The sequence below is a fragment of the Perca fluviatilis genome, chromosome 2 (assembly GCF_010015445.1).
Source record: "Perca fluviatilis chromosome 2, GENO_Pfluv_1.0, whole genome shotgun sequence".
Classification (NCBI taxonomy): domain Eukaryota; kingdom Metazoa; phylum Chordata; class Actinopteri; order Perciformes; family Percidae; genus Perca; species Perca fluviatilis.
This window is the reverse complement of record NC_053113.1, coordinates 3,434,828-3,444,204: the sequence shown is the minus strand read 5'-3', so window position 1 is coordinate 3,444,204 and position 9,377 is coordinate 3,434,828. Positions and strand designations below refer to the sequence as shown.

The 9,377-nt window shown below is 45.2% G+C and overlaps 2 protein-coding genes across 2 annotated transcripts; both read left to right on the top strand.

Annotated features, from left to right (window-relative positions):
• The first annotated feature begins 266 nt into the window (after nucleotides 1-266).
• On the top strand, nucleotides 267-1,757 carry LOC120571310. Its single transcript, XM_039820196.1, has 3 exons — nucleotides 267-1,072; nucleotides 1,177-1,398; nucleotides 1,692-1,757. The coding sequence occupies exons 1-2, from the start codon at nucleotides 457-459 to the stop codon at nucleotides 1,206-1,208; spliced, it is 648 nt and encodes a 215-aa protein (XP_039676130.1). The 5' UTR covers nucleotides 267-456; the 3' UTR covers nucleotides 1,209-1,398; nucleotides 1,692-1,757.
• A 131-nt stretch (nucleotides 1,758-1,888) lies between these two features.
• LOC120544846 (proline-rich protein 36-like) lies at nucleotides 1,889-3,096 on the top strand. Its single transcript, XM_039778724.1, has 2 exons — nucleotides 1,889-1,920; nucleotides 2,215-3,096. Exon 2 carries the CDS (start codon nucleotides 2,239-2,241, stop codon nucleotides 3,094-3,096), a length of 858 nt encoding a protein of 285 aa, XP_039634658.1. The 5' UTR covers nucleotides 1,889-1,920; nucleotides 2,215-2,238.
• Nucleotides 3,097-9,377: the final 6,281 nt, after the last annotated feature.

The window sequence follows — 9,377 nt, the reverse complement described above, 5'->3', positions numbered from 1 at the left end:
CTGCAGCAGGCCATTCCCTCCGCCAATTGGCGTGGCATCCGTGGCCCAATGCCCATTGGTTAATCCAGCTAAATCTGACCAATGAGAGAGCAGCTAATGTGGTAATGCACTATTTACTTGGTTTGCCAACCGGCAGAAAGAAAAACGAGGAAAATGGTTAGAGGAACAACGAGCGATAGAGAAAAAAGCAAAAAACTGCCTGAAGAAGCCACCATGACAATGCTTAAGCTCGCCCAACCCCCCCCCACGTTGACCCCAACCTGGGTCCAGTCGCTCCTCTTTTCTCTGACTTCATCCCTGCCAATGCTCTCTCCTCAAGGAACAACGAAGACGATTGAGAAAAAAAGTTAAACTGTTTGAAGAAGCACTTCCTGATGTAGCAGCAGAGGAAGCCAGAGAAGAGGCATTGAGTGCAGCCAGGGACCTAGAGAATGAGAAATTGAAGACAATAAAATTATGGAGCGGGTTGAAATGAAACAGGCTGGCCTGATGCGGCAGTACCGGGAAGCCAGGAAGGCCCCTCCAAAGGTCACGTACGTTGACCGGGACTGCTGTGTCACCGTGGGAACGTCTGCGGTGCATCAGATGTACCACGAGTGGCACGAGCTGGTGGTCAGGCTGGACGTGTGGCACCTCATGCAATGCTTCGCTAGGGGTGTCACCACAGACAGCCACCAGCTCTATGGCCTCTTCATGGCGAGGCTATCCTTCGCCATTTTCGAGTGGGATGCTGAGGATGTCGCCCGCCTGAGAGAGGCCGAGCAGTCCGTGGAGGGGAGGGAAGCCCACATCAAGCTGTCCGGCAAGGAGCTGGCTCGCCAGGAGGTGCTGGACGCCTTCTGGACGCTGACAGACACCATGGGCGTCCCCTTGATCGACCGCGCCCACATGGAGGAGATCTGGAGCACGCAGCGCCGCCACCTCGACTGCATCCAGGACCCAGAGGGGGTGGAGCTGTACACCCGGACAGGAGAGGTCACCAAGGGGGGTGTGAAGCTCCCCGTCTTCAGGTGTGCTCGAGGCTCCACTTCCCTGGAGTCCTTCCACCTGCACCAGTGTCGCTTCATCCCAGGTAAATCTTTCCACTGCATTTACAGGTTTTGTTTTTGTTGTTTCTTTTCGCTTCTCTCACTAACTCTTTGCTCTGTTCCTCGCCCATGTCTGAATGTTTTCCAGGTACAACTGCGAGTGATGTCCACGGACACTGATGAGGGCTTCGAGGAAGAGGAGGAGCCAGAGGAGATCCGTCTCCTTGCACATCACAGCGCTCTCCTCCAGAAGCCCCACTGTGTGCCTGATGTCGGAGAGGCCTCGTCATCCCAGTCGGGACCCCACCACCCACCTCCTGATCACAACAGGATAGAGGTGCAGCAGGCTGAGCTGGAGGAAGAGGAGGATGTGAGTGCACAGTTAACATTTTATATTCCCTCAGGTTGTATGCTTGCAGCATTGCATCATGTGCTGTGTAGTACAAGGTTTTTTATATTTATGAGTGGTAGTCTGGGTGGTATGTATTTATCATTAGCTTCTTATTTATTCATGTTTTAAATTTAAAAATTTTTCTCTAACTTAATTATGCTATTAGCTATGTGAAAGCACAGTTGGAGTGGAGTCAGGCATTAATTTCACTGCTTGTTGTAAGTGTATGACAATGCATGTTACAAATAGACTTGAAACTTGTTTCCTTTCAGGAAGTCATTGGGCCAGACGGTCACCCCGGTTACGATCACTTGGTGGCCCTGGCCCACGCCCTCGTGGAGTTACCGTCCTGCGCCCTCGATCACCCGGCGTCGGTCCCAGAGAGATAATCACTCTCTGGGGAGAAGCTGACTGACTGTGACAAGGTGCCGTTGAGCTTCCCCTGCCACCAGGACAGGCTGGTCAAGGGGGAGGTTTAATTAGCGGACCCTGACGCTGTGGGTAAGTCAATATAATTGGGCTCATATGCGTGTGTGTGTGTGTGTGTGTGTGTGTGTGTGTGTGTGTGTGTGTGTGTGTGTGTGTGTGTGTGTGTGTGTGTGTGTGTGTGTGTGTGTGTGTGTGTGTGTGTGTGTGTGTGTGTGTGTGTGTGTGTGTGTGTGTGTGTGTGTGTGTGTGTGTGTGTGTGTGTGTGTGTGTGTGTGTGTGTGTGTGTGTGTGTGTGTCATGCTTTATATATTTGTCAAGACAAATAATGTATTTTTTTCTGTCTGATTTTTATTTCTTATAAAAAGGCACAACAAATGGAGCAAGGCAATTATGAGGGACACTGTCACCATAGCAGTTCCGGGGCCCAGTGCTCCCCAGACTGCAGCTGAGCCCCTGCCTGCCCCACGGACTCTGCTGCAGCAGCCCCAACAGCCAGACCAGCATCAACTGCCTACAGATAACTCTGGTCTGGCTGCCACCATCCGAGGGCCGCTTGCCCCGGAACTGTTTGACCTCATTGCCGCCCACCAAAAGTGCCACCGCCTCTCCTCCACTGCCCCCCGATGGACAACACCCCATCCTCTGCCCCTGTCCCCGATGGACACCACCCCATCCTCTGCTCCCCCGATGGACACCACCCAATCCTCTGCCCATGTCCCCCCGATGGACACCACCCAATCCTCAGCCCATGTCCCCCCGATGGACACCACCCAATCCTCGGCCCCTGTCCCCCCGATGGACACCACCCCATCCTCTGCCCCTGCTCCCCCGATGGACACCACCCCATCCTCTCTGCCCCTGCTCCCCGATGGACACCACCCCATCCTCTGCCCATTGTCCCCCGATGGACAACAACCCCATCCTCTGCTCCCCGATGGACACCACCCCATCCTCTGCCCATGTCCCCCGATGGACACCACCCCATCCTCTGCTCCCCCATGGACACCACCCCATCCTCTGCCCATGTCCCCCGATGGACACCACCCCATCCTCTGCTCCCCGATGGACACCACCCCGTCCACCAGTGGCACTCCTGCTCCCTCCACCAGCACTGCTGCAGCCTCTGCTGGAGCCATCCCCCGCTCTACTGAGTGGAGGCACAGGGTTCACGCAGAGCAGGCACGTCGGGCCCAGGAGGAAGGGCCTTGCTTAAGCCCCTCAAAAGGTCTCCCGGCTCACCAATTCTAGCGCTGTGTCAGCCAAAAACAAAGAATACGGCCACAGCTGCTACAAAAGGGAGACCTATTTGTGCCCCGGGCCGGAACGGACGTTGGAGCAGTGGCTGCTTAAAAATGAAGCGTAAGGGAGCGCGGAGGGCCACCCCACCACCTTGACTTTTAAACATGGCATAAGTGTTGACTTTTCCTGGTTTTTAAAGGCTGCATTACAGTAAAGTGATGTCACAGCCAAAAACCAAAAAGACAGCGACATTTAGAGGACGCGGCCTGTGACGCGTCAGAATGGAAGCGGTAACTACGGAAAAACAGGAAGGACAATCGAGAGCAGAAGCGAGGGAGGTAGAAAGACAATACAATAAAGAGAGACAGAGATAAATATGGAGAACGACAAATATAGACAGATGCTGTTAGGCCTACTATCACATGAGAAACGGGTACAGGCATGCGTTGCAGGCAAAACAAGGGTAGAAACAAGACTACGAGAGAGAAGAGCGCAAACAAAGGAAAATCAGGGCAAAGCAGCTAGAAAGAGTGGAAAATATGTGTACTACAACATGAGGAAAAGAAGACCTCCTATTGCAGGTAAATGTTTATTTTATGTAATTTTAGAAACCGACAGTAGCCTACCTCTCAAGGATCACATGCATGCATTACAGGCAAAGTAAAGGCAGAAAAAAAGACTATTAGAGAGAGAACTCCCCCACCACCATGACGATGTATCAGCTGCACCCCCACCATGCCCCCATGAACGCAAAAACAGCAACAATTAAAGAAACAAAGTGACACGAGCCAGAATGGAAGAGATAACTACTACTAATAGTTTTAATATTGTAATATAATTGTATGCCATGTGTGTTTTTTCTAAATAAATGTTTGAAAGTTAACAAACTCTTGACAGATATTCGTGTATCTGTGTGAACCTGTCAAATGCTTTTTGAGTACACTTTTTAAAGTTCATGCTTCAATCACAAGACATTAAGAACTGAGTTGTTATCCAGCTAAACAATGACTTTATAAACACCATATAAATACCTGCTACAACGGTAAATGCTTGAGGCACAGGCTGCCATCACTTGTCAGACACAAGAGGGGGATGGCTGGGGACCACAGCACACTGCCAGAAGGCTTTTTCAGCGGGTATGTATGGTAAGTTAGCAGCAGGTTTTCAACAACTTTGTACACTTACCAAACTAACCTAAAGTGGGGTCCGACACAAACATACTTAATTCAAAGGCGGCATCACCCGTAACACAAGCACGAACCGCGCTGAACACGCTAAGTTTAATGTTTGATATTAATACGCCCCCAAACAATAAGTGTCCAGCCTCGCCTCATGGAAACAACAACTTCCTCAGAACCTGCCTAACCATCACTAAACCCTGTTTATCTTCTGGAGCCGCGCGTGAGGCAACTCAGGCAACACATCAGCGCCGAAACCGCAAACGCCAGCCCCTTTGAAGACGCTGTCTCCGCCCAGGATTGACTCCGAAAACAAAAAGGCAAAACAATAAATGAGTGTCCGAAGGAAAGGCTGATTGGGCCCAGCTGGACACTACCCTATCTAGACTGAGGAAGCAGTTTCACAATCACACACCATTAAGGCTACGGAGGTAAAAATATCAAACAGAATAACTTACCGCAACAGACAATGAAAAATGTGCAAACAAAAGATCCCGGACGAGCTCCCAAAAACTGGAACGTCCCTAATCTGTCTAGGGGTGGAGGACCCAAACAATTTAAAATAACAAACCCGGGAGGTCTGAACATAGGAAAGAATATATTATACAAAATAAACAAGACAATCTTCATAAGGAAGACGATTACTGGCTCTTAGTCACTGGCTTGATTCAGCTTCTCATGCAACTCTCCTCTGCTCACTCTGCTCACACACAGCTGGCTTCCACTGCAGCTTCACTCTCTGTCACTCTCTCTGGCCATTTAACACCTTCCCTCATCAGCTGATCAGCTGCAGCTGCAGGAGTGACATCACCAGCACACACCTGAGGAGAATCACACACACACACACACACACACACACACACACACACAGAGACAGACAGACAACACAGCAAAACAAAACACGGCATGTAACAACCTGTTACCACGGCAAGTGGTTAAATGAAATAGGTTAAATGTATTTGGTTGATTTCTGAGTGATACACAAGCTGCCATCACTTGTCAGACACAAGAGGGGGGGGGGAGGCTGGGGACCACAGCACACTGCACTGTAAAAAAGTACAGACCCATTTAGTTATGTCCACTTATTTCTTATTTTTAACTGAACACGCTTATACAAGTTTTGGATTTTGAACTCAACTTTATGAGTTTTTGAAAGTTAAACTTGCATTTATTCATTGGGTCCACTATTTACATTTTTTATCAGATATGTATGTGTTGATTGAACTTGGGTAAGTTATCAGTTGAAAAAAAAAGTGTGTGTGTTGCAACAAAAAATGGTTGCCTTTCGATTTTAAAATAACCTGTCTTCACAGCATAGTTAAAGCATGGACAGAATAAATTGATTATACACCGCAGATAAGTGATGTAGCCTATGCAAATTTCTACTAAAATATAACAAGTGTTGTGGCAAACAACAAAGCACTAGTGGGAGGAGGGAGTACCTGTCAAAGGCTTGTGAATTGTGAATTTGGCATTTCACTCTTCTCATATTGAAATGTACTTGAAAAGTACTTTTCAAAAGTCAAACAGCTCCGCCCACATTTAGCCCAACCCCAATCTACATACTGCAGTCAGGTGCAATTGGTTCATTGGCTGGTCAATTCCCATGATGCAATGCGGTAAATAGAGTTGTGTTAAAATTTGCTGAAAAGTTTGCAATTTGTTTGCATTTTGTTTGAATTCCGTTTATTAAACGTGTGCTTGAATGTAGTGTTTTGTTGCCTGGTAATTGTCATTGTTGTGCTGGTTTACATTTGTAACCATGAGTTAAGTGACTGTTATGTTTGATAAGAAGAGCTGGAGTATTGCAGCATTAGACTTTGAGCAGTAATAGGCTTCCTTCAGCTATTAATCTGCGGTGTGACACTTCACTAGCCCAAGTGACGCAAAATCAGAGGCTTTAGAGGGACCCCTATTTTGCATGGGGCTCTGGGGCGGCTGTACCCAAGCACCCACACTATCTCCACTATAAATGTGGTTATGTTATTGTAACTTTAAACCGTGAGTTGTAATAAAGCAGAAAAGTATGTCTGTTATACTAGGCAAGGAAGGTTTCTTGCATTATTAAAGAAAGAAATTTATTTGTTTTAACTTAAAGTATGAAGTTAAACTAAGTAAATTAAAAGTTAAATCAACTAAAATAACAACTTTAACAAAACTAGAACACTGTAGTTACATCACCCTCATTAACTTTAATTTCTAAGTTGAAACAAAAGCAGTCTTCAAGTTGAGTGAACTTCGATTTTCAAGGCTGAAGGTGAACTTTCATTTCCAAGTTAAACTACCATGAAATTTATTACAGTCTGTGATCTTTTAGTAAAAACATTAGTCTGCTTAAGTTGAAAGTATAAGTTCAACTGCTGCCTTAAAAACATGAGTACACCTAACTTGAAAAGACAATTGGTATGAATACAGTTAGTTGAAATTATATGTAAAATTGTATTTTTGTTTAACAAAAAGAAGCAAGTTTCCTTGAATATACAATGTAAGATAGATGGTTGTTTTAACTTACAGTATCAAGTTCTAACAATAAATTATTGTTAATTAAACATCTTCTCTAACTTACCTTCGTGAGTTGAAATAGCATACAATTGTATTTTTGCTTGACAAGAGGAAGCAAGTTTCCTTGAGTGGACAATGTAGTATTGATAATTGTTTTAAATCACAGTATCAAGTTCAAACAATAAATGATCATTAGTTAAGCATATTCTATAATCTAACTTTGTGGGTTGAAACAACACTATTCTTAACGTTGGCTTTACTCACATTTTTAAGGCAGCAGTTGAACTTAAATTTTTAAGTAGAACCACCCTGATAATTTTTACAGTGTGCCAGCACACTGCCAGAAGGCTTTTCTGCTTGTTTTCAGAGTTTGTTTAAAAAAAAACAGCATTTTTCAAATTGACAAAAATTGCACTTTTTGTAGGAGGACAAAAAAGAATATTCTTTAAAAAATTTTGCACAGTAAAAAAAGTCATAGTATAGTATGACGAAAAAAGAAAGTGGGGTTGTCACCTCCGCGTCCTCCTCATCTCCCAATGAACAGGTCAACCCACCACCGAAGAAGAGAGCCAGGGTCAGTGGGCGCTCCTGGACTTCATGAAGGAGGAAGCAGGCAGAGAAGGGAGAGAGAGCAGCGGGCAGTGGCCTACGGGCTACACATCTCTCTTTGAGAGACTTGTTAATATAACTTAACGTGTTAAAAGAAAGCTATTGTATTATTTTAGGTCACCTGACTTATATGAAGTAGTATTTGCATATATTGATACATTATATATTAATAAATAAATAAATAATACGATGGAAGATTCAGTCTGTATGGTGTCACTGGTGGCATGTTATTTAACTGAAGGGAAGACATTACAGCTTATAATGGCATGCTTCTTTATAAGTAAAGTAGTTGATTTAATACGTACGTTATTTCCGTGCCATTGCCATTCTATGAAGTGTGTATTGAAAAAAAACAGCTCTTTATCACAATCATTTGCCCTTTTACAAAACAATTTAACTTATAAAATGAAGAATGTAACAGATTGCAACAACACTTTAATTTCACCAGACATAATCATTTACTGCCGTAGTCATGCTCCCTAAGAAATGCAGGCAGCTCTCCAGGGGAAGGCACCTGTGCAGCAAGTCTTGCACAAAGATGAATGCCGGGGAGTTCTTGATCTGCTTGATCAGGAACGTTCCCCCTGATGTTCTTCATCCTCCTTCTCCTCCTCCTCCTCCTCCTCTTCCAGAATATCCCTGCCGACAGACAAAGGTTGTGGAGGATGCAGCATGCCGAGATGACTTTGGGGGGGCAAATAGAGGCCTGATCTCCAAAGCCATCAGGGAAATTGCTCAGGTTTTTAGCATGCCAAAGCATCGCTCAATTTTTTTATTATTAGTTTATTTATCAAGGACAATGCAGCTACATATTACATACAGTTATCATAGTCAATCCATAACAATGTGAGTAGATGTGTTGCATAAAAGGTTTCTAGCCAGTTGGCTAATTTGCAACCCCAGTCCTTGGTCAGGCCTTTCTAAAAATGTATCCAATTATAATTTTTAAAAGAACTACATAGTGTGAATTACACAATCATGCAGCTAATAAGTTGTATACTAATACATTACATCAACATTTCGCAGAGTCGTGACCACATTACACGGAATAGCATATCCCGTTAACAACACAAACCCCAGGCACCGGGACACTCACTCACCTATACCCTAACCATAACCTTGGCAGCCATATACGACCAGCCATGCATCCACAGATAATACATTACTACAACACAGCTAACTCAATGGTTACTATTTACAATGATGCTCCTGGCCTTGGCATGGTGCTTGTTAAAGGCGCTTGATCTTGGCCTGGTAAATAAAAATGAGGTTACATTAAATGTATGTAGTGTTTCGATTGCAAGTGAACAAATTTAATATTTAATTGTGTATTCTCACCCGCTACAGGCTGGCGGTATGGCGTCATGACGGTATCTGGATGCTGCAGGCATGGGTACCCCCCCATCTCCAAGGAGAAAGAAGCCAGCTGGTGGATGCAGAGACTCCTTGTACATCGGTGACCTCCTGAGGACATGGACTGACCCTGTGTTGCCAACGTATGTATCCAGGAATTTCCCTCTGCTGTCACACACCCCCTGGAGGATAACTGAAGGGAAGAGCTTTGCGATTTATGTAGCACCTCTTTTGTGGTTCAGCAGGTGGGAGAATTCAGATGTGGCATCCATCTATTGCACCAGCCACATAGCGGAAGGCCTCAGGACCAGCCATGCGAGAGAAGCCAGCCCCGGACTCCTCCATCTCATCTGGCTTGGGGAAATGAATGATGTTGTGCATGGTGGCCATCATCTACAGTGGCTCTCGGAATGCCAAAGATGTTTGCTGTGACTCTGTATGAGGTCCACTTGCGAGCCAGTACAGACAAACAGCTGTATTGATCTCATGGCTCCATCCTTATGGCTTTTGCCGTGTTAGCTTTAGGTCAGCCTCGGAGTCATTCACTTGTGCATGTCTCTGAGAAGGAGTTCCATCCCATTTAAAAAAGAAAAGGGAAAATGCATATTTAATATCAATTGTTATCATTATAATAGTATTTATTGATTA

Coding starts and splice junctions, on each gene's coding strand:
- LOC120571310 (XM_039820196.1), top strand. CDS start 457: ATGGAGCGGGTTGAAATGAAACAGGCTGGCCTGATGCGGCAGTACCGG. Junction 1,073..1,176: donor CCAGTGTCGCTTCATCCCAG/GTAAATCTTTCC, acceptor AATGTTTTCCAG/GTACAACTGCGAGTGATGTC.
- LOC120544846 (XM_039778724.1), top strand. CDS start 2,239: ATGAGGGACACTGTCACCATAGCAGTTCCGGGGCCCAGTGCTCCCCAG.